The sequence below is a fragment of the Camelus dromedarius genome, chromosome 7 (genome assembly GCF_036321535.1).
Source record: "Camelus dromedarius isolate mCamDro1 chromosome 7, mCamDro1.pat, whole genome shotgun sequence".
NCBI lineage: Eukaryota > Metazoa > Chordata > Mammalia > Artiodactyla > Camelidae > Camelus > Camelus dromedarius.
Genome location: NC_087442.1, coordinates 28,878,470 through 28,904,187, shown reverse-complemented (window position 1 = coordinate 28,904,187; position 25,718 = coordinate 28,878,470). Strand labels below are relative to the sequence as shown.

General features: G+C 35.4%; 1 protein-coding gene across 1 annotated transcript in view; it reads left to right on the top strand.

Moving 5' to 3' along the window:
- CFTR (CF transmembrane conductance regulator) overlaps positions 1 to 25,718 on the top strand; it is a 140,800-nt gene that overhangs the window by 71,651 nt on the left and 43,431 nt on the right. Inside the window, exons 12-19 of the mRNA XM_064487383.1 lie at positions 2,025 to 2,119; positions 4,568 to 4,654; positions 6,227 to 6,953; positions 8,495 to 8,623; positions 16,123 to 16,160; positions 16,609 to 16,859; positions 20,033 to 20,112; positions 25,068 to 25,218. Coding sequence (XP_064343453.1) covers positions 2,025 to 2,119; positions 4,568 to 4,654; positions 6,227 to 6,953; positions 8,495 to 8,623; positions 16,123 to 16,160; positions 16,609 to 16,859; positions 20,033 to 20,112; positions 25,068 to 25,218 — 1,558 coding nt within the window. The remainder of the gene's footprint in view (positions 1 to 2,024; positions 2,120 to 4,567; positions 4,655 to 6,226; positions 6,954 to 8,494; positions 8,624 to 16,122; positions 16,161 to 16,608; positions 16,860 to 20,032; positions 20,113 to 25,067; positions 25,219 to 25,718) is intronic.

Sequence of the window (25,718 nt, the reverse complement as noted above, 5' to 3'; positions counted from 1 at the left end):
ACTGATTTGACTAATACCATATTGAATTCGAATTTAAAAAAAAGAAAGAGAGAAAAACTCCAATAATTCTAGCAACCTCTGGCTTTTTAATATTGTGTTAGAAAATGTGCCTCCTTTGTAAAAGCCTGCACTCTGTTCATGTAAGATAAATTATTCTCTTCTTTCTTCTAAAAGATTTGGTTTTTCGAAAGGGAATGGGATATGGGGACGGAAAATATGGTGCAGGGGAAAAGAAATACTTATGTGAGACGTTTGGCTAATTGCTCTGACTCGAGTCCAGATTTGTGCTGCATAGAACAGCTCAGTAAAAGCTTAAAGACTGAGGGGCTCCTGGCTGTGCTCCTTTAGCAAGACTGAAGATTTAAGGTGCTGGGTGTGGAGTTTAGCTGCAATCCTTGTTATTTGGATGGAATCCTAGGTGTGTGGCCTGGTCCATGAGTTGAACAAAAATATTTAGCCCAGTAGAAAGAAATGAAGTACTTGGTTTCACATGTCTCATAACCACGGAATGTCCTCCTCATCACAGTGCTATGTGGTCTCAGTGACCTCCCTTGTTATATTTCTCCAGCACCCAAGTGGCCAGCTCCACCGAGTTCTGTCGTATCTCCTCCAACATGTCAGCATTTTTTTAAATCACATTTTTGATCATTTTTGGTCCCCTTAGGCCAGGAGTATTGACAGCAACCATTCGTTGGGGACAGTAGCTGGCATGGTTCCAGGCTACAGGAGCTGCCAACTAATTCTTAATATAAATGATCACTTACTAATTTACCAGCCTTGTGAGTTTGGAGTTTTGTGTATGAAGTTCTGTTTAACTTTAATCTGGGAGAGAACAGAAACAAATGAGCAGAGAGAGTAACCATTTTGACAATTCAAATATAGATGATGTTGGTGGCAGATCAGGTGAGCTGGTGGAGTGCTTCTGGATTGTGAAAGAAAAAGGAAGAATAGTATGAAGAGTATTGTTAATAAAGGGAAAGAGAAGGTGGTAACGAAAGAAAAGAGGAGACGAATGGGAAAGAGAAACGAAAAGGCAGAGAACTTTTTCTGGACTAAGGAGGGAGTACTATCTATCTAACGCTTCTCATTCTCCAAGTCTCAGGCCAAACCTCATCTATTCCAGAAAGCCTTCTAGCATTTTCTATCTACTATACAATACTTATCTGTGCACTTAATTTGCCAATAAATTGTGTATTATTTTACTATCTTAAAATGGTTAATCAATTCTTTGGGGGTATTTTTAGCTTTCTCCAGGATTATGGCTTATCTTCCAAGTTAGACTTACAGTGACTGCAGTTCGAGGATTACCTCTTATAAATTCTAATCTTCTTTTACAATGTCTAGCATAATGGTTGCCACAAGGAGTTCATTAACTGGAGAAAGGGTGCCAGGAAGAGTGTGGCAGGGAGGTGACAAGAGAGGTAGACTGAATGGAGAGAGGATACAAGAATGAGGTGGGAGGGTGGATGAGGAAGAGGCTGTGTCGTTTGGATGGGCAGGTGAGAGAAGTATGGAAAAGAGATGCCTTGTACCCCTGGCCGCCTACTGAATACGCTTTGTTACTGCAGGGGGATGTGAGTGGTATTCTTTTAGCTTCTCTTATTAGGAGGTTTATTCATCTTTGGAGATTTCCTTTCAAAAGAGTGAATTTAAATTGGAAGGAAGTGCACTTAGCACGTTAATAGCACTTGGGTTTGAATAATGGTCAATGGATAATATACACACATCTTTACATATCATGAGCATGAATATGCTTTACTATTTGATGTTTTCTATTTTTTTCTAATTCTTATTATCATAAATTACATTTTACAAATTAAAGAAAATTTTATTCATAAAATTCCAGCAATGTTTTGACTAATTGAAATGCATTTGAAATAACTGAGATGCAGTGTTCACAATTTCCACTATGGTTAAAGCAATAGTCTGATACATGATTACATCAGAAGGAAAGTGTACCTTTCAAATTCAGATCCAACATACTAACAATTCCTCTGTAACTTATGTTCTATTTTTGATAATAGGACATCTCCAAGTTTGCAGAGAAAGACAACATAGTTCTTGGAGAAGGTGGAATCACACTGAGTGGAGGTCAGCGAGCAAGAATTTCTTTAGCAAGGTGAATATCTGATTATTCATCCAACAAGCATTTGTTGTAAATATGATGCATGTAAAAAATTATGGATATTTCTCCATTTCTTTGTAGTCTGTTCCTAGAATTGAAAAATGCTGGATCTTACAGCTAGCAGGTTAAGAATAACCTTTAAGAACTGTAGATAATGACATAGTAATTCATATCTGATAAAGCTGGTGGCTTTTTAAAAATGCATACCTTTATATTGGTATGTGTATGTTTGTGTGCCTTATGATATGATTTATTCCAAATGGAAACCTTGGGCATTCTATGCAGCACAGGAAAGAGAAATGTGAGTTTTTGTTTAGCCCTTCATACAGTCCCTTGCTTACCCTACCCCACAATGTACACTCCTGCTCTAGGCTTCTATTTATTCTTCTTGGTTTACATAAACATACATTTTCAAAATTTTCAACATAATTGATAAATCACATAACAAAAATAGCAAGGGAAAAGATGTCACTTAGCTTAAGTCGGTAATCTTTAAAGAAAAATAAATAGGGCAAGCAATCTAGGATTGTGGGGGTTTGGGAGGCCCCTTGGTAGAGATACTCTTGGTCTAAGCATTTTGAACTGTCCATGAGAAGTGCATAAAGTTAATTTGTGTCAAGAAGAAAACTCTGTAGTTAATCTGTAACTTTCAGTTTAAAAAATTATTGGTGATGTGGGGTGTCAAATATTCCTCCAGTTTTATTAGAACAAAATTCTTCTTACTGTGTTGCTCAAGTTGTTAACAAGAAATCACACAGGTTTGTTGATATTATGGCTCCTTTGCCTTACTTTCTCCTGCTTTCAAAAGCTGGGACAGGAAACTAACTCAGTGAGCACCTGCAATTGCCTAGTGCTATTCTAGGTGGGGTGTCTATGTGTATGTGTATAATTTTATAGACTCTCCGTATCACTTTGCAAGAAAAGGATTGTTCTCCTTACCTTATAAAAGAGCTCATGAGGTAATTGAGGCTGTTAGATCTTAACTTGCCAAAAGCCACACTGGAAAATGGCAGTTACAATTTGAACCAGGTCATCTTAACTCTACATTAAACTATGCCTTGATCTTGGTAGTACGATGTCAGGTAAATCAACAGATACAGATAATTCACCGACAAGATAATGGCTTCTAAATAAATGAAAGTTGATTAAGCTGTGATTCAAAGTAAGACTGGCCTTGAACAATCTATTTTAAGTTTAGGTAAGACAGGCCATACGGCTCCTAGACATTCAACATAGAATTTGTTTTCTACCAGTATAAGATTTGTTTTTATTGTAAAGTGCACAAAGTTTGAGATATTAATGAAAATAATTATTTATTGCTGTTCTAATCAGAATGTATTGTGTGTTGTCCAGTTTTGGATGATAAATATGTTACTTCTAATTTCTTGAGAAACTGTGGTCATAGATATGAAGGAGAGAGAAAAGAAAGTGAGGGAAGAAAGCCCTTGAGGGTGCATTTTGATGGAGGTTTTCCATCCAGCTCTTCCATGTTGTTTTCAAAAATAATTTACACTGCAAAGTTCTTTTAGAATTTACTTTGACTTTTTGTCATTTCTGTTTTTTAATTAGTATTATTATTACTTCTATTAGTTACCTGCTGATTAAACTCAGTTTCCTTTTTATAGAAAGTACCAAGAATTATACATAAACACTGACTCCTATGTGTTTGGGATAGAGATAGGGTTACTAACAACTGCAGCTGAAAAATTTAAATGTTGTGAAGAAAGTATCTCATTTCTGTTCACTTGGGAATTCATCTTCATCTTTGTCCTAAGATCAACCTAATGAAGATTTTTCTTGCTCATAAAGTTTTATTTTTTAATTTTAAAATAATATGGGTATACATTTTTATTGCAAGTTTTTAATCCTTTACTTGCATGGAATTTTTATGCATATGGTCCAGAAACTAACACTGTAAGGAGCAAAAAAGTAATATCAATCATATAGGCATAACAGCACTGCTGTCAACTTACTGGTAACAGCAACACTGAAAAAAACTTAAAAAATAATTTCTCGTAAGTGTTGCAGTTTAGTTGCATTCTCTGACATCTTTCAGGTTGGAAACAGTCTGTTTTCTTCTTTGTTTCCCCAGCAAAATGCAAGATCTCTGAGGGCAGGGACTGTGTAAATTTTACCATTGTATTCCTAGCATGTAGGATGGTGTGTGGCTCTAAATAGATACTAATGTTAAAAGGTTTCCGTCTTTCTTTTTCTTTTTTAAGATAGTATTTAAAATTGTACGTATGGTGTGATTCAGTTTGTAACTCATGCTAGTTCATGTCACTTACATTTAGCAAAAACACTTCAGCAGTTCTTGAAGGGTAGTGAAAAGCTATGAAAATCATATATGACTTATCTTTTTGTTCTTCACTTAAAATCATCTACATTAAATGACACAGGAAATATTGGGGGAATCTAATTTAACTTCCATTTTATTTTTAGAGCAGTATACAAAGATGCTGATTTGTACCTGCTAGACTCTCCTTTTGGATACCTAGATGTTTTAACAGAGAAAGAAATATTTGAGAGGTATGTTCTTTGAATAGCATATAATGCTTATGCTAAAAGACAAGAAAGAACAACTGTACCATCGTAGACTGTGTATTTTCCCTTGAGAAATATGACCACAATTGTGGCTCATCATGCAGAATATAATTTTGCACTTACTCAAATCTGATCTTCCTTCCATGGTCAAAATTTAAGATCACTTCTGTGAAAACCATTTCTGACCACTTCATGCTAAACCAATTTCTCCCGTTACTGTTGCCTTAACAATCACTGTCTGTAGTTTTTATAGTGTTGTTGCCCTGTGACATATCCTGTATTAGTTTAATTGAGTATGATACTTAAGTATTTTTATTTACTTTGTGTGTAGTATTTTATTCTAGCTCCTCCTTAGATGTAAACTTCTTAAGGAATTAAACACACTGAAATGTTTTAATATTTTAGTGAGGGTGAATGCTCAGACTACTCATCTACCTCAATACCGCCTTCAGTATCTCTTCCCCAGCTGCACAGAGCTTGGGGTGTACATTTCATCCAAGTTCCCATTAGGGCTCAATGTATATGAAGTTCCTAAGAGGAACAGGTCGTTATATGGAAGGCAGCTGTGCTCACCACTATACCACCAATGCCTTCTATTAAATGACTTGGTTTCATAGTTTCAAAATGATTTCGTGACCTTAAAGTAGTTTATTAGGAGAACTATCATGATACTCTTCTAGAAACAAAGATGTTAATCAATAAGGATATAGAGGGGTGTGTGTATAAAAAATGGCTGCCTTATTCCTAAAAGCACCTTTCCTAGAATTTAGTTAAATTTAATACCTATGATATTATTTTTACAATCCTGTGACTGTGATAGGTAACTTCTTACCAATATGAACTTTGCTAGCTATGTTAGTATGTTAGAGTATAATCTAGAACGAGTCTTAACGTTTTAATGCCTTAAAAAAAAATGATTTTCTCTTAGATGGTTGTAGTTAGGATTTACCTCTAGACTAGAGGGAAATTTTTTGGAGGAGGGTCAAATTTATTATTCAGTTCTCAGGTTTGTTATTGTTGTTGCCATTTTTTTTTAAATAAATGAGATTAGTCTTATGAGATAAGCTCTTGAGAACTAAACTGGTGGTCAACTTAAAATATAAAAGGAAATAGAAAATTTAAAGAACGAGACTCTGATGTTTAAGAAGACTGACAGAAATATAGACCCCAAGGAATCTTAAAGGTGATCTAAAAATTCCCTCATTTTCTAGATGAATCAACCAGGACCCAGAGGGTAACAAGTTTGTTCAAATATTTATTTAAACATTTATTTAATATCAGATATTTAACTTCATTCTATGTCTGTTAACACTCACCTTTACAATATAGTATACTATAGTAATTCAATAATACAGTATTTGATGCCATAATAATTTGAGGCAGCAAATTAGTTACTATTGAGGATTTACTTTTAGAATTATTTTAAGTATAATAGTAACACTGTATGATAGAGGTTTTCTACAAGAATACATTAATGAAATGTTAAAATGCAATACGTATACTATTGTAATAAAGTGTTTATAAAATTAATATTTGTGTATTTTTATATTCTTAAAGCTGTGTCTGTAAATTGATGGCTAACAAAACTAGGATTTTGGTCACTTCTAAAATGGAACATTTAAAGAAAGCTGACAAAATATTAATTTTACATGAAGGTAGCAGTTATTTTTATGGGACATTCTCTGAATTGCAAAATCAACGGCCCGACTTCAGCTCAAAGCTCATGGGATATGATACTTTTGACCAGTTCACGGCAGAACGAAGAAATTCAATCATAACTGAGACTTTACGGCGTTTCTCACTAGAAGGAGATAATTCTGTGTCCTGGAACGAAACAAAAAAACAGTCTTTTAAACAGACTGGAGAGTTTGGTGAAAGAAGGAAGAACTCCATTCTCAATTCAATCAACTCTATACGAAAATTTTCGATCGTACAAAAGACTCCACTACAAATGAATGGCATCGAAGAAGATTCAGATGAGCCTTTAGAGAGACGGCTGTCCTTAGTTCCCGATTCTGAGCAAGGAGAGGCGATCTTGCCCCGGAGCAACGTGATCAACGCTGGCCCCACGTTTCAGGGACGAAGGAGGCAGTCCGTTCTGAACCTTATGACCCACTCCTCTGCGAACCAGCGTCAGAGCATCCACCGAAAGACAACAACATCCACACGAAAAATGTCACTGGTCCCTCAGACGAACTTAACTGAAATAGATATATATTCAAGACGATTATCACAAGATATTGGTTTGGAAATAAGTGAAGAAATTAATGAAGAAGATTTAAGGGTGTGTATAAATGACCAGGGTCATGTTTTGGGTTTTTTCATTTCTTTCTCTCTCTTTTTTTTTTTTTTGGCCACAGAGTGGGATGTAATATATACAATGTAGCAAAACTTACTTAAGTTTGAATTTAGGTTGAGGTTTAGTTTTAAGATTCCCAAAGTCGATAAATTATGTAAATGACTTCACAATGTAAAAGAATCAACTGTTCCCTTTTGTGATGGACGTATCTCTTCCTATAAAATGTATTGTAAGTCAAAACAAGGGCTAGTGTTGGCTTCTTTACTAAGCCAGTGATAATCATTCTTATAAATTAGAAAAATTATAAATTATTCTAAGTCTGCTTTATTACCAGCTTAAAACCCCTGTGGGGAGAAGTGAAGTGAAAATAAATATATAAACAAATAGCTTCAGTTATTGAAAGACCTTGATATGTTTCTATGTGGAGGTAGCCTCTGTAAGGAATATAAGGATCTAGTCTCTTGACTAGACTAACATTCAAGTTTATACATCTGTCTTGCCTGAATTTAGTTACTGTGAGCTTTTCTATCTTTTAAATTTGTTTTATACATGGGATTTCTGGACAGATTACTTTTAAAGAAGGTATGTGAAATTCAGTGTATTCTAGTACCACGCTTCCGATAGAAAGTCTTTTATATTAAGTTTTAAAGAGTAAAATACTTTTAAGATAAAATACTTTTATTCTTAAAATAGGAAGCAATATAAAAGAGAAGAGTTTTGGTTTGGTTTGTTTGTTTGTTTTACTAGAAAAATTTCTTAAGTACCTTGGATAAAACAGGCAGTGTTTTAATAAATTGATATGTTTAATAGTATAGTTCAATTAAGAGTAGTGTGACCTTTGGCAAGTTACACATCATTTAATATCTCTGGACCAAGATTTCCTCCTTTGTCAAATGAGGGAACAGAATAGGTGATCTCTAAAATACGTACTTTCAGTATTTCTATACTTTAAAAAAAGATTTCTTAAAAGATGTTTTATCTCTATGGTTTTAATATCAATCTGAATGAATTTTTCAAACCTGAACCTCTAAGTTTAGTTTAAGTCATAGCTGGAAGGAGAGAAAAAAAACTGGCTACTAAGGGATGTACAGATATCAGTTGGCCTTCAGGTCTATTGGAGGAAATCTCTATAGCCAGCACAATTCCAAGTTGTATTTATCCATGGACCCCTAAAGAAATAAGTTAAATCAAAGAGAGTTCTAGGAAGCTTCACTTTGCTGATACCATTTATTTGATAAAAATGTGTGACACTGTTAAGCGTTAAAATAGTAAAGTTGTCTAAAAATAATCCAGTTGTATTATCAGTGATATAATTTCAGCATTTGAAGAATTACAGCAGTTTTCATTTTTCAAAAGCTGTGTTTCTCCAGTGGACCTTTTACTGGCTATGGAGTAACATCACACATGTCATTGAAAATTCGTTTCAAATAGTAATATTCCTTTATTTCCACACATTCAAAATAAAACCACAATGGTGGTATGGAACTGTATTGTCTCACTATAATAACCATGATTTTCTTTTTCAGGAGTGCTTTTTTGATGATGTGGAAAACATACCAGCAGTGACTACATGGAACACATACCTTCGATATATTACTATTCACAAGAGCTTAATTTTTGTGCTAATTTGGTGCTTGGTCGTTTTCCTGGCTCAGGTAAGAATTTTCTGTTGTAAAATATTACTGTGATTTAAAATTAAATTAAGAATAGTTTGGAAGGATGTATACAAATACATGCACACACAGGTATAAATGTGTATATATATACATAAATACAAGTGTATATGCATATATGTAACTTTACATTGTATAATGATAAGCATAGTTTTATAGTTCTCCTATTTATATTTTATTATTTCATACAGAGCATATTAAATATATTTAAGCACATATCTTCTATATGAGGAGTTTTTAATACAGAGATTCAAAATCTCCAAATAGAACGCCTTTGTATGGGTTGAAATTAAACACTGAAAATTATTCTGCACTAAATTTGAAATTTATTTAACTCTAGGTAGTGCATTATTAAGTATGTAAGTTATGAATCACCACCTTTAAAAGACAATTTTGTCACAAAATAAAATAAATCTATATTAGGGGCTTCGTAACCATTTTACACAATCCCTTCAGAGATTCAAATCACCCATTTGCTTACAGGATTGTCTTCAGCACTACCACTGTGGTCTCTTTGCCATGCCTGTGCTGTCCTTCCCAACACCAGGTTAAAATAAGAGGGGAAAGAGAGAACAGTAGACACAAGTTCAGTTCCACCTCCATGTGGGTGGCTCCCGAGGCTGGTTGGTGGATGAGGTTTTACTCTAGATCAGGAGCAGTGAACTAAATGCCAAAAGGGACCTGGCGGAAGATGTCTGCGATTGAAGATGGAGAATGTTTTCCCCCCAGTTGTCTAAAGGGGGCAGTTGTATCTCAACACCAGCCAGGGACTTGCCATGGGGGAATTTGGGATGAGTTTTGCCAAATCTTCTTATTTATCACCTTAAGATGAAAATCCAGATTTTTCTGTAAAATGTTCCCATTTTTAAATGTGGGTAGTTGATTAAATAGAAACAAATGGATACTATGTGGGCACAACAAAACACATCTGTTGATTGGATTCGGCCTGTGAATGACTACTCTAGATTAATTTTTTCCAGAGGACACTGCTGGATATATCCTACTCTACAACCTAAATCCAACATAAGGCCCAAGCTGCCAGTAGGGAAGAAATGACCCAGGTGAAGAATGGCTTCTTCTGAGGGTGTATAAATGTAGTCAAACCTGAAACCTAAGCGTGTAACTACATCATTTTCTTACTTGGCTGTTTGTACCCTCAATTAAGAAGTCTACACAAAATACCATTACTCCTCCCTGACCAAGTAAAGTAGTGTGAAATATCGAAGGGGATGTACTGGAAAGTTGTACACACTACTTCAACCTACAAAGTGTCAATTTCCATTTGATCTTTGAGTTCTGATGATGTCTCTTCTTTACTATTTTAAAATGAATAAACCAAATGGAGGCTGGACTCGAGATGCAGTAGACCATGGTGCCAACTCTGGAATCAGGCTGACCTGGCTGTGAATTATAACTCTGTGTTATCAACTCTATGAAACTGAACAAGTTAGTTAGCATCTCTGAGCTTCAGTTTCTTCATCTATAAAATGGAGTTTTGATAGTACGTTTCATAGGCCATTTTTGTAGGTTAAAATACATCATGATTATAAAGCATTTAATGAATTTGGCACATAGTGAGCAGTGTTAGTTACTGTTCTCACTAATATCCTTATTGTCTATCATCATTACAAAGCTCAAGATGATTTGAGGTGGACAAGTCCACAAGTGACATAAAGGAAGTTTCAATAAGTCATTTTATACTTTAACAAAAATATGGGGTTGAGTAATTTGACACCCTCACATGAGAATAAAAATTGCATTGAAATGTATTTCACATTTACCTCATTAATCTCTGCCAGTCATGCCAAATGACCAACATTAATGTGGGTAAAACCCAGTCTTGTGCCATATTTAATCTCAAACCAGCCCTTTATAATTGTCAAAAATTTGAACCCCTGCATGGGAAGATCAATATTACTTGAATATCTTTAATTTAGTTTTGTAGGAAAAAATGGTCCTTTCTGAATGTGGTGGTGATTTATGTTCATTTACAGGAACTTTGTCCCATGCAGCTCCATAGAGCTGAACTTGTGCACCCCTCAAAATGGTGTGCAATTAATTAATTAATTAGTGGATTGAGCATTGGGCCACTGCATATGTGTACAATATTATTAGCACACTTAGTCAAGAAGACAGTGGTCCATTGTCTTCAGGCTAGAAACCAAACTACAACAGAGGGTGTAAATGTTGTATAACTTCCCATTATTAGTTCAGCTGTCGCAATTACTGCAAAAACTTGACTTTTTAATGAACAAAACAATCAATAATGTCATTTTCTAGGCAAGAAATAATATAATAAATGATAAGCCTTTTGGGCCAGTCTCCTGAAGGCATTGCCAGTTAACTGGCTCGCAAAATTTTTAATAACAAAACTTGGTGATAATAGATAAATAGTAATTGTTTTAATTATGTGCTTAGTTATAGAGCTAAACAGATCATTCACTGATGTTCAGAATTCTGTTGATCCTTTGAATCAAAATTTACATGGTTTCCTTTTAGACTAAAATCCTGTCTTAATACCAGTGTGCCCCATTCTCATTACAATTGAAATATCTCATTGGTGCTTTGCATCCTGGTACAGGTGCTAATCCAGGAAGATAGTTTAGGTCTTTTAATCCTTGAGGCTCATACTCAGAGTGATCAGAGAACCTAAAGAAATGTTAAGATAGGTTTATTCCTTGATAAAAATGATGTATTCATTTTTAGTTTTCATAGGGGCCATACTTCAATTTAGATTTTATAATTTTAAAGAGTAGGTCCCATAAGCTTCCCTTTTAGAGTATGAAATAAATAGTCTTTGAAAAAAATGTCTTCAAAATGCTAAACTGAAAACATTGGTTTGGTCTATTTGATTTGTTACCACTTAACATTAGTGTCATTTTGATAAGGGAGTCAGCCTACCTTTATGTTTTTGTACTGTTTTATTTACTACAGGACGATATCTTCTGTTAAGTTCTTAGATAGTAGCACCAAGAATCTAGGCTTTAAAATTTCTACTATGTTGGTCTTTCTAGTGCTGCTGCTTGGCAGCGCATCATTGACTAGATAGAGAAGAAATGCAAGTAATAAAGTGGGAGGCACTTTCCTCCTTCCTTTTACAACAACCAGGGGGTATTGTTGTTGCCTGGAATATCTAAAGACTCTGTTTAGTGCTTTTATTCTGTGATTTTTAAGAAATGTGTCAGAGAACTGCTGTATACTCTTCCTTTACAATTTCCTTTCTGTTTGTTAATGAGGAACCCCTGGGTGGTTTTACATTATTAATATATGTAATATGCTCCCATAATATCTCTATTGATAGTAATACCTCTATTGGTAGTAATGCTTTTAAGGCAGCTTTATTTAGCAAGGGTCTATGTTTTAGGGCATGATTTGACCTGCAAAGCATTGAAATCTGTGTATGAAGTCATGACTAGATGTCACTTTACTATTACTACCTGTCATTCGTTCAGCCATTTATTCATTCAACACATATTTTGAGTTGAGTATGCTAGGCATGATTCTATATGTTGTGTATCCAGTGAAGAACAAAACAGAACATAGAGGTGGAATACACTCATGTACTTCTGTTTATCGTGTTAAGAGAACATTCATAATGCTGTGCTCCTTTGGTAAAAACCCCAAATACCAGTAGGTATTCATTTGCACACAGATCTCATTTTCTGATTCGGTAGGTAGCTCTGAATTCTGTGTATGTACAAAGCTTATAGAGTGAATTGGTTCTGGTTCTTTATCCTACAAAATATAATATGTCACCTGCTTTTAAAAATGCTTTCTATATGATTATTCTATAACTTTCTCTCTGTTGACATTTGTAAATTTTGTTAAATTTAAGTGTCCTTTTATCCATCCATCCCTTTATTAAGTACAGATTTACTGAATGCCTATCATTTACCATGTGTTGTTATAGGCATTGAGGATGCAATGGGAAGGAGGACAGATGGCTCCTCCCTGGTCTTATGAAGCACATTCTGAAGGAGGAGATAGGCAATAAATACGTTTTGATGGGGATAATCGCAGAGTGTGAGAAGAACCATTAGGAAATAGTGTGCTAAAGTAAAGGCGGGAAAAAGAGGGTGGACAGGGAGGCCTTCCTGAGGAAATGACATTTAGTTGATGCCTGAAAGGCAAGAAGGACTCAGACATGCAGAGACTGGGGCAAATACAAAGGTTTGGTAAGTTATGGAAACTGAGAGGAGGTCAGCACAGTTGGGGAAGTGGAAGAGGTGAGTGAGTGGCATGTCATGGGGTGATGTTGGAAAAGTTAGCCAGAACCAGGTTTGCAGGACCATTAGCTGTAGTAAAGAAGTTGGTTTTTATTTTAAATGCAATAGGAAGCCTTTGAAAATCTTCATCCAATATATATTATTTTTTAAAATGTTTTGAAAAAGATCACTCTATCTGCTACATGGAAAATGAATTGGATAGGGACACGAGAGGAGGCAAGGACATCTGTTATGACTAGAAGAGGTTGCTGTTATTAACTAGGTTCAACGTCCAGAGTGTTAAGAACCCTAAGTCAGATTTAAAGGCCTCTGCAGATACTCTGCAGTGAAATATTTAGGAGTTGTCTTCTTTGTAGCTTATTAAACACTCACATTAAACACAGAGACTGTTTAAACACAGAGACTGTTGGCAATTCCAGCATTATTGACACTTCTTTCTGGTTTTTTTTTTTTTTTTTGGTGGGGGGAGGTAATCAGGTTTAATATTTTTATTCATTTATTTTTTAACAGAGGTACTGGGGATTGAACCCAGGACCTCATGCATGCTAACATGCACTGTACCTCTGAGCTGCACCCTCCCTTCCTCTTGACACTTCTTTAACTGGAACAAAGAGGGACTATTCTTCATGAGAGAATGTTGAGCCATAATACCTTGTTTGGTCGTATTCACGTTTCTGAACCTTTTGTATATCTGGCTTTAGCAGTTTTTTTCCTCTTTCATGCTCATTTTCTTTAGTTGTGAGTATCGAGTCTTGTACCTGGCCAGGTTATGTTGTGGTAGGGCTCCTCATAAGTCTTGAACATATTCCTCCTCTAGTTGTACATTACTACCTTGGAAACCACGCTGTTGTGGTTTTACTTCATACGTGATCAGTCTTCGTCTGTCACATCTCCAAAGATGTTTACTAATTCATTTAGCAAATATGTCTTTCAAATATAGGCACTGGGCTTCTTTTTCCATATGTGCATGCTATGATATCCTTTCCCCAACATGCCGTTTTTAAAAATCATATAGACAAATTATATAATTTAAATTCTGACCTAGCTTCTAAATACTGGCTATCCTTTTTCATCTTGGCATCATTTGCAAAGTTCATGAATCCTTATCTTGGCCATTCATGGATCTATCCTTAGAGAATACCATCATTAAATTCCTGTTGCCTGGCATGGGTCTATAATGAACACTCTGTCTACACCCCTTCATAACTAATAGTCTTAATCTCTGCATGCACTGTCCAGTACAGTAGCCACTAGCCACATATGACCATATAAATTAAATGAAATTACTTAAAATAAAATGTAAAATTCAGTTCTTTGGTCACCCACATGAGCCAGATTCTAAGTGATTGAGTGCCCTGTGTGTCAAATGGCCACAACGTAGAACAAAGCAGAGAACGTTTCTTTTCTTGTGGAAATTTCTCCTGGACAGTGCTGGTCTAGACTATACTGTTTTCTGTGTGATATGGAATGATGTTTAAAACCCTGAAAAAGCTGAAAATAAAGACCTTTGCGCTTTTCCTGTTTAATCTTCCAGGGCCGTCCTTCTATCATAAACTGCTTGAACTTTATAACCTCAAACATTCTGGAAATTAAATGTTAGAACTTGATTACTCAATTGTTTCCATATGCCCCAGACATTTTTGCTAAAGTCGTTATGTCAAATCCTTGGAAATGTTTTTGTTCCAGTCAATGCAAGTAGTTTGGGTTGGTGGTCTCTATTCATGAGAGCCAAGAAATAAATTTACATTGCACTGATTAGACCAGTACCTTTGAGAAACTGCTTTGATTATTGTTCCAGGGTAAACATTGTAAAATACTTATTTTGGGAATTTACTCACATTCAGGGAGTGTTGGCAATGCCAGCATTATTGACACTTCTTTAATTGGAACAAAGGGGGACTATAGTAACTGAAGAGTGACTCAGAAATATACCCTTATCTAAGTTCCTGAGTAATTTGATTAGTCTTAAGAAACAGGAAAATATTTGTACTGGAACAAAGACTTTTGAAATAGCTAGATTATTGCCGAGTTTCTCATCATTTTGAATTCACTTGAATATCAAGGAAACAAAGGTAGCTTTTATTCATACAGTGCATGGAGGCTGTGTGTATAATGGAAAAAAGTAGGAAAATGAGAATGATACCATTAGATTTTTCATTATTATGCACCTGTCTGATATGTAAATTTAACTAAAAATTATACACTCTTTAAAGTGTAGGACTTCATAATGTAACTTCTTAATTCTAAACATTCTCCACAATTTTTATATGGTACTATTAAATACTTATGATAAACTTGACGTAGATTAATGTCTTAAGATGAATAAGGCATAAATTTCTTATACCAAGCGTATTTGTTTCTCTCCTGTTTATTTTTATGCTGAGTTCATTTTCAAATTATTTTACTCACAATTTCTTCTTTTTTCTATTTGATTCTTTGCTAAGGCTAATTGTAGAATTACAATCTTACAATTTTGTAAGTATTTCTAGTGTTCCAGCTGTGTGGTTCTCATCACAAGATTGTTTTCCCACAGGGTTTGAGAGAATAGAATGCCAAATTAAAATGGAACAGAGTAAAGATCATTTAAATATCAAAGAAATTTTAAAAATCATAGTTGTTAAAAAATTTTTTTATTTAGTTGTAATATAGAACATTTGTTCCTCAGCTAAATGTTTCCACCTTGAGAAAGCCCAAATAGTGCCAATAATACATGTTTTAATCTGAATGCCCCTTATCTTTATTCATAAACTGAAATTTTGCATTGTTGAGATTTTTAACTGATTTCCATAAACATTTGTCTTATCTTTTCCAACAGTTAGCTGGTCTTATAGTTCTGAGTCCTTCATAATCATTGCACAACAAATGAAATTATTTATAGCCACTAACCAGATAAATTATCTGCCAGCAGACCGAGATTAATCTCTATATAAGAAACAAACTTTATTATTGAAAACATTCAACTGAAATAAATCTTAGCTCTCCTATGAGCTTCAATGGATAGTTTCTGTTGAATGAAGGAGAAAAATGGAAAAGTATTTTATTCAGTGGAATTTGAATTCCATTAGCTTAACATGTTCTCACATCAAATAGTGGTTCTTAGAACAATTATTGTAGCTGCTGGACCCGGGAAAGTAAAGCAAAGAAAAGTGAAATTGTGTGTATTTTGAAGTTGGTCATGGTGGCATTAGAGGCGGGGGTGGGAAGAGTAGGAAAAGATGTTGGAAAAAAAATCAAGTGTGTATTATTCCATTCCAGGTGGCTGCCTCTATGGTGGTGGTGTGGCTGCTTAGAAAGTGAGTATTCTGTGTCTTCTTGTGGTATATTTTGTTTCTACTGATTATTTGGGTCTTATTAAATATTGTAATATCCACTATGCTTCATTTCCCCACAATACTGTAGTAGAAAATTGAGTTCTTTTGTTTGAAATTGTGAGCATGTGTAGTTCCTGCAGCTCTTCACCACTTTCTGTTTAGTCGTGTTTAGTTTCTGTAAGTTGCAATGACAATACTTAAAACAACATTATACATTTAATATTTTCTCTGACGATTTAATAAGGGTCAATTTTATCTATTTCAATGGTGAAAAAACTTAGTCTACTTTCCTGCAGTACTTCAGATTAAAGGCATTAACTCTGCTAATGAAATGTGTTTTCTTTAGACTCAAATTCAGCATCATTTACATGTATTGGAAATCCAGTGGGAAAGTTTGGTTGCCAAATAACAATGTCCTTTTGCTTTACAGAACACCTCTTCAAGACGGAGGGAATAGTACTAAGAGTGCAAATAATAGTTATGTGGTGATCATCACCAGCACCAGCTCGTATTATGTTTTTTACATTTATGTGGGAGTGGCCGACACTTTGCTTGCTCTGGGAATGTTCAGAGGTTTGCCGCTGGTGCATACTCTAATCACAGTGTCGAAAATCTTACACCACAAGATGTTACATTCTGTTCTTCAAGCCCCTATGTCAACCCTCAACACATTGAAAGCAGGTACTTGACTGGATGTACAAAATGAAACTGTTGATTCTCCATGAGAAGGGCCCATGAGTTAGTTGGTTTTCCAGTAGTAGCGTTGGCTTTTGCATGGAGGTATCCACCTTTATTGAGCTTCCTTATGACTAAGATTTACATATCTCAAGTATTATAGGCTGTCAGATATTGTCTCTTCTCCTCTTTCTGTATCAGCTAATTAGAATGGCTCTCTTTGTTGGGACATGATGCGGATGGGACTATACCAGCAGAAGCAGCCCTTTTTGAGTCAGTTGTCCTTCTCTGTTTAGACATTTGATCCAGCCCCCTTCCAGGCATCTTGTTACCAATGTACAGTGTTGTTTAAAAGAGAAGATTCGAGGTGATCAAGAAAAATATAAAAGTTTCTTACTAATAAAGTCTTCCGGTGGGGTAGAATAATCTAGTTTCATGTAACTATTCAAAGATGATCCTATAAATTTGTTCCAGGTTTTATTTTAATGGATGGGGATCCCAAATGTATTTTTAAAATATTTCTTGACACTATCATAGAGGTTGTAAAAGAGTACAAGCTTTCAGTTGCAAGATGAATAAGGTCTGAAGAACTAATGTATAACATGGTGACTATAATGGATAACACTGTATTATATAATTGGAATTTGCTAAAGAGAGTAAAACTTATGACACACATACACAAAGGTAACTATGAGCAGTGATGGATGAGTTAATTAACTCAAGGAAAGCAATCCTTTCACAGTGAATACATATATCAAATTGCACATTGTATACTTTAAATATCTTCCAATTTTATTTGTCAGTTATACCTCAACAAAAATAAATAAGGTCACAGAAAGTAAGAGTAGTGAAATAAAAGGACCAAAGATTTTAAAAACTAAAGGCAATAAGATGCTTTGAAAATAATCAATTCTGTTGGTTCACCTTTAGACAAATTCACTTTTAAAGAATCTGAGGTTAATAAGGAATTTCCCAGCTTTTATTCTTACAGCAATCTGTTGAACACTTACTTTGTGTGGCACTAAGCCAGATGAATAAGGCACAGTTCTTGCCCTGGAAGAATTCACAGACAAGGGAGAGGAGGTAGACACAGAAATGTTTGATTATAAAGGAAAGAGTAAATTCCAAGATTGAAATTTTTAGCGTGATTTGTATCTAAAAGATCTCACAATAAAAAATATCCATCATTTTTTTTTCTGGGTAACAACAGTTCAGTGTTAGTATTCAGGAAGGTCTTTATATTTACTCTGAAGCCCTTGTGTGTCACTAAAGCCTTATCTCATTTAGATATTGTCATCACCATGCCCTGTTTTAGATCTAAGAAATTTTAGACCTAAAAGGGAATGTCAAATTACCTTGGTCCAATGATTTCATTTTTTTAGCAGAAAACTGAGATGTAGAGAAGGTAGAGGACTTGCCCAAGTTTCTAGAAGTTAGAAATGGGCAATGAGACATAATGGATGAAGCACTGGCATTGTTTGAGGCCTGGCTTGTCCTCATAAGAGTGATGCTCTTGGACGAGTTACTCTTCTGAGCCTTGCCTCCGCATCTGTAAAATGGGGAAAGGAATAATTGTCTCAGAGGATCATTGTGAGGATGAAACCAGGTTATCATCTACCAGCCTGTTACGTAGCCAACATGAAATGAACATTAGTTCTCCTCTGTTGTTCCCTTTCTTTGGTTTCCCATTTGAAATATGCTAAACACCAGAATATTTTTTCTTTCTACCAAAATAACTTTCATTTTCTACACAGAATAAGTGCTATAGGCTATTTTTTCCAGTGTTTGGTTCATTAATGAAATGATATACAAATATGTTTAATTAAATATGCTAAATAAAATATCATTAATAAGAGCTGGGAGATCATGACAAATCAAAAAATAAGCATTGAATAATTCCTACATATAAGGCTTTTTGCTGAGGGCTCAGAGTGACACAAAATACATGTGGTGTGGTCTCAATGACCTCTAGCAGTTTACAATCTAGAAAAAAGAGATAAGACATGTATACAAGCAACTATAAGACATGGATATAGTTTCGAAGTGCTGACCAAATGTATTAATGATATTGTGTGTCCAGAGGAGGAGGAGACTAATTTGAGCTGGCACAAATATTGATGCTTCCTGGCAGGAGAGGCATTTGAGTCAGTCCAGGAAGGAGACCTAGATTTTATCAAGTAGAGACGAAGGGAAAAGGTTTTCAGGCAGGGGGAACCACATGGAAAAGGCAGGGAGGTAGGAGAGTATAAAGTTTATTTAAAGAATAAACCAGTTTGGCTGAAATGGACTGTTTGAGAAGAGGAAGCTTGTACCCAGGGTGGCTTAAGGCCAAATTATGGAAAGCATTAAATATTAAACTAAGAATTTTGGACTTTATCCTGTAGTTAATGGGGGGGTAAATGATAAGATTTGATATCACTTTGTTTGTACAGTGTGTTATATTTTATCTAATTATATGTGTAACTCACCCCTAGACAATGAATTCCTCCAGGGCAAGGAACAAGGCTCATTCCCCTCTGTTATCTCGGTGCCTAGCGTTGTGCCTAGTAGCCACTCCATATGTAACTTTTTTTCATTGAAGGAAAAAGTTTTCAGACTTATAAATGTGAGTCAGGAGTTTAGAAGGCAGGCTGAAACTTAGATTGCCAGTGAAGAGGGTAGAAAAGGAGGATATAGCAAAGGAGGTTCCCATAGTGCTCAGGCAGGGGTTGAGAGTGGCTGCGGGTTCTGTGTCAGAAAGGTGTGGAAGTCGAAGGAGAGGGAGGCTCTACATTACGAGATACAGATGGAAGGGAATGAGGATAGCATATCCAGATAATTATCATTAAACTCGGGCTTGCTAGTGTGAGACTAGTAGAATGGATGCCCATTCTCGACATAATTTGTGATAGGGCTCTATTAAAGACATTGGTTTCTGCCTGAATCTCACAGCAGTCTGTATTTTATAAAGGTTTAAAAGTAGGAGATAATAGCTTGAACACATAGTTACTTAGAATCTCTGTACAAGTTACTTACAATCTTTGTATGACACTGAAGTTGTCTACAGACTTATTTATCTGATTATGTGCTAATTCTTTTTGGGTTTTGAATCCCTCTGCTATGATCCAAATTTATCAGATACTGCTATGTCTTTTTAAGATGACTAGTTTTTGAGGAATTTATTTTTCTTTCTATTATAGGTGGGATTCTTAATAGATTCTCCAAAGATATAGCAGTTTTGGATGATCTCCTGCCTCTTACCATATTTGACTTTATCCAGGTTTGTAAAAATAAGTATCATTGTTTTTGCTTTGTCTCACTTTTTTAGACAATTAGAAAAGATGGTAAATTAGTTTTTGCTTATTTTTCATTTGATTAAGAGTTGGAGTCCCTTATGCTGTACACCAGAAATTGACACAACATTGTAAACTGACTATAATTTTTTAAAAAAAGAGTTAAAGTCCTGTCTATTGTATGAATCTTGTCAATACGAAAGAAAAAAAAAACTTCAAGATAGACATAAATTTAGTAAATTCAGCAATAAGTCAGAACTGTTTACCCGAGCAAGGCAGTTTTGCATGTACATGTACTAACTTGTCTATTTGGGAATGACTTAAGAGGAGTAATTGACCACCTTCCTCCAAATGACTGTCCATGAAGCATGACATTGTTGACATTGGTGTCACTATTTGATAGAAGTCACCTACCTCCAAAAGTCTTGTGTTAAAAATGAAGTTTGATTTCCTGGTGGACTGCAGTTTGAACCAGTCTCATCCATGAACACTTTGGCACAGATTAGCTAGTCAGCAATCTCACAGTAAGGACCGTAGTGCAGGGACAGGAGCACAGATAAATTTTCAAGCAGGCAAGAGGGGAAGGAAGAATTCAGGACGAGTGAGGACTAGCCCTTGGTGACAGATCTGATGATGCCTTCAAGGCAGCCTGGCTGAGCATGTGTCCTTGAAAGGGGGGATTGATGGTAAAAGTAGAGAAGGAAGGGAGGCGGTGGAGGTGAAAGTGACCTAGGGGATACCACATTAGGACTCCATAAATGACAGAACTTGAGTGTTGTGAGTTAATAACCTTGGTTGTTGGACCAGGTTTGAAAACAGGTTCCTGTCTGGCTTAGGTTGAGCCCCAGAGAGCAAATGGTGCAGCCTCAATGACCTCCTTGGAGAGACAGTTGGAACAGGATCCTGCCCATCTCAGGTTGAGTTGTTCCCACCCCTGCCCCCCTCCCCACCCCTCTGAGAACCTATGAAGTAAAATAAGAACAACCACATTTATGTGTATACACAACTGACGTTGGCAGGTGCAGAAAACCAGATTGCCGGTTTGCTTCATCTGACATGATTAGCACAATAAAGCACGTTAACTGTTCCAAGTGAACTTTAGCAGTTTGAATTTCCTTCAGTTACTCTGTTTAGGGATATAACTCAGCAGCCGCTGCTGGAATTCTTACAACCGATAAGCTTTGAGTTCATACGTGTGAAGGGGAATTTCTGGTGTCTTTCTTTAAATTCTGGATATTTGTCCCTTGTTCTAGGAGTGTAAATGACTGGTCCCAAATGTATTATTAAGTCACATACAAACTGGAACATGGACATCTTGACATGATTGCAGAAGGATTCATGAGTGTTAGCCCTTGATAATTTTTTTCTGAACTTTCGTAGTCTGCTGAGTATTTTCTGAATCAGTGTAAGGCTCATTTCAGAAACCCTCTGGGAGTGTACATTTTTGTGTATTTATTTTATAAATTAACACTTTTGGACACATGTGATGACTCAAATTTTTTCTTTTATGGCAATTTGAATAGTTTCTGCTCAACTCCTCATGTTATTGGGGTTCATTAGTTGTTGCTTCATAAGAAATTGAGCAGGGTGCTTTTATTTTGATTTCCCTATTTTACTTATAAGAGGGTCTCACATTAAGGAAACAATATATGACAATCAAATACACTAAAATCTGATTAATCTTGATTTTATTAAAAAAATTCATCAGAGGGGTCCTTTAAATTGTGAACTCCTCTGGCCTTAATTATGTTCAGATTAAAGAAATTTCATTCTGGTCACATTTCAGAAACATATTTTTTTTTTCACAGAATAAGGTACACATAAAAGTTTCCTTTTTTTAAAATGTGTAAATTCTATTTGCTCTAGTTCATAACGTTTGATAATATTCTGAGAAATTTGTTTTCTGGATTGAAACGTGTTATAGTGAAAATGAAAGACCCAGGTTCTCTTCTGCAGAGACAACTATTTATTTTGCCTTGAGCAAGATGCTTAATCCCTAAGGGTCTCAGGTTTCTAAAATGAGGAAGAGAAATCTGGTGATGGTTACTTTCAGTATTAAAGTTGAATTCTTCAGATTGGCATGCTGGAAGTGGACCCTACATGGCACATTTGAACTTGAAGCCACACTGGAAAACACTATTCTAGCATCCTACTTATCTCTATGTTTCAGTGAATGATTTTTTTTTTTCTTGAAACAGAAACCTGTGTATTTTAAAATATGCAAATCTTCTCTTTTCAGCCTCCAAACCTTCAGGTCTTTTTTGATTTCTTCTCTCTGACCCTAATAGGCAAATACACAGTGAATCCTGCCACATTGGTCTCCATTATGTCTTGTACATCTTTCCCCTCCACCACCACTTTTTATTCTGTTAATCCCACTAACCCCTTGCTTAAAAATTCTCAAGGACTATCAATTATGAATTAAATTTCAAATCTGATGTTCATAGCATGATTTTAAATAGGTATTTATTTATCTGTTTATCAGTCAGTCAATTAATTAGTTAACCTTCTAAATGATTTCAATGGGATCATTTTTATCACCTACTCCAGCACTACATGCCCTTCAGTGTCAGGAATGCTTTGGAGCTGTTTTTAGTAGGTGAAAAGGTGCTGCCTACTTCTAAGGAGCATGGGTAGATGGTGCCTTGCAGTTTTTATAGTCTGTTGATTTTGATTTTTTTTCCCTTGAATTTTAGGACATAAGTAAGGATAAATGGGAATTAAAAATCCATGCTCACATTTTCATCTTGTATTGAAGTCTCTCTATTTACTTATTTTGTTGTCCTCTCACTAATACACCTGGTCTACAATGACTTGTATCTTATTCACTGTAGTTTAAGAACTAGGACAGAACTGAAAGTTTCTTTGAGTAATTAGAATATCAAATTTATGAAACCAGGGTCTTTAGTTTTGCACAAGTGCTAAATTATTAGCTTCTGACCTCAGTGCCGAAGGATGGCTTCTTACAGAGCTTAGACTTATTTTTTACTTATTTCTCAGTTTGGGCTATGTTCTGAGTGATTGTAATTGCTGGAAGTCTGTTGTGTGACTGTTTCATCACTTCCAGTTGTACCCAACTTCTTCATTCTTCTCACACCCAGTGTGCTATGTTGATTGGTTGGCTGCACAGTTCTTCCTATTCTATCATAATAGTTACAGTTTCATTTCTAAGAATCTCCACTGTTATAATCCAGCAGCTCCAGACAGGAATTCTATAGTAAAAATAGCACAAGACAAATGAATACAGTGCCATTTCCAACTGTCAACAGCAAACAAAAAACCCTGATCCTGAGGGAATAGGTGAATGTTTCTGTGCTGCTGGTGCAACAGCATTTGTTTTTCAGACATTCTGATATTTAATATGATGGCCTATTTATATGAAATCAAGTTTCCTAGTGAATAATACTCAGAAGTTAATTTCTCTTTTTTTTCCCAAAGGACTATTTCTGAGAAATAAACATCCTCAGTTGAAAACCTGAGTCGCCTCCCATTGGTGAAGTCTTGTCATGTAGTAACTAGGGCATTTGAGACTTTTTTATTGCACTGGTGGCACCTGTAGGGCAAGAATGGAGTAGGGAAGACTTTTCCCTTAGATTACTGGGTCATCCTATGAACTTAGTCCAGCGTCTGGCACAGTAAAGATTTATCTCAGTACTTGTTGAATGAGAATGACTGAGGGGCTGGTGTTGTAGAATTTGATGATTAGACATGTTAGAGGCATTTTCCCTGGAAAAGTGTCATTCAGATATGATCATCCAAAGCCTTAGGTGAAAATAACAACCCATTCAAAGATTATGCAGAGCTTAGCTACACCCTCAGCCCTGTTCCCATCTACCAAAATGTTCTGTATTTCACTGTATCAACTGAAAAATGTGTCACCCATTAAAAAAAATAAAAATAAAAATAATTAAAGAAATTAAAAAAAAATGTGTCACCCATGGAAGCTGGTAGAGAACTGGAGCACTGATTATCATATAGGTGTTATGATAGGGTTATTTTGTCAACCCTTGTTGTGACAGTTACTTTATTTTTACTTTATTCAAATTTGTTGTTGTGGAGCAAATGTCAGTTGATTTTTTTTCTTTTTGAAATGTATGGATTTAGTGTCATGTAGAAATACAGAATTTAAGCCTTTGACTTGATCTGAAGGATACCAACTTGGCTAACTTATTTCTGAGACTGCTCACAAGGTGCCAGGTTTTGGGTGGGTAACGTGAAGAGATACCTCTAATGAATGGGCTTGACTGAAACAAAATTCATCTGACAACGTATGAGAGAAAAATTATCTAATTAAGTCAGCCATACCCCTTAAAGCTTTTTCTCTTTTTTTCTTTTTTTGAGCCTCTAGGTCATTGTCAAGTGTTTTTAAGGAACAGGAACAAAATGGGAAAGGGAATAAAATTTATTAAGTATAATTTTTTTCAGTCTTAAATTTTAATCAGCTAGGGTCAGAGAAATTAAGTAGCTTGCCTAAACGGTCAAGCCTACACTTAAACCATATCTTTATGACTCAAAAGGCTCCCAGATGAATGCCCTTGATTTTCAGAAATGGTTTAAACAAAATAAATCTTAAAATTTCACATTCATACTAAAATTAGTTCAAATAAAAAGTTAGTTTTAAAAGAAGCCCAGGCTAGAGAAAAATCATATTCATTTAATATTTATTTACCTCTACAAAGTGTATGAAAAATAAGAATATACTGAAATCCAAGAATTTCAAAACTTCAGAATGTTATTATTACCTGAACAATTTTTTGAATTTCAATAGCACTTATGAAAATGTACTTTGAGATGGCTGCCTTCCTACTAGGAAGTTACCTGCCACTTATTAAGAATGAAACAGATTATGAAGAGCCTATTTGGAAATATATTGCTGGCACACACTGTCCATTTTGCAACATGGAAATGTTTACTCACCAACGTGTTTTCTTTGATCCTGCAGTTGTTATTAATTGTGATTGGAGCTGTGACAGTAGTCTCGATTTTACAACCCTACATCTTCCTAGCAACAGTGCCAGTGATCACTGCTTTTGTCCTATTGAGAGCCTACTTCCTCCACACCTCACAGCAACTCAAACAGCTGGAATCTGAAGGTATGATGCTACCTGTGAAATGCTCACCTATGAAAATAATCTCAAGAGCTATCTGTGATTCTCTGTGATTAACTACTTTCCCCAATTTTTTTCCTGTTTTTAAACTCTCACTTTATATGACAGTGGCTTTTTAAAATGTCTAAGTGTATAAAAGGAAACAGTAAATTACAAAGCACACATAGATTGTTTTTTAATTAATGACCATGTGACTTTATTTTGATTTTAAAACAAGTCTGTAGAGTCTTAGTAGACTTGGTGTATAGGATATCCATTCATAATTATAGAAATTAAGGTTTGAAATGATAATGCTACTATTACTAAATATTTGTCTGGGTTCCCAAATGATACTGGACAAAATTCTTTCCCCTCTCTTGTTTTCAGGCACCCTTCTTTCTCTGCTGGGCTCTGCCTTTTTGGTGTGCCCCCAAATACTGCTTCAGCTGTTTGGGAAGCCTTTGCATGGGTGCATTTTCAGGGGATAAATTACCAGTGTGTTTCTG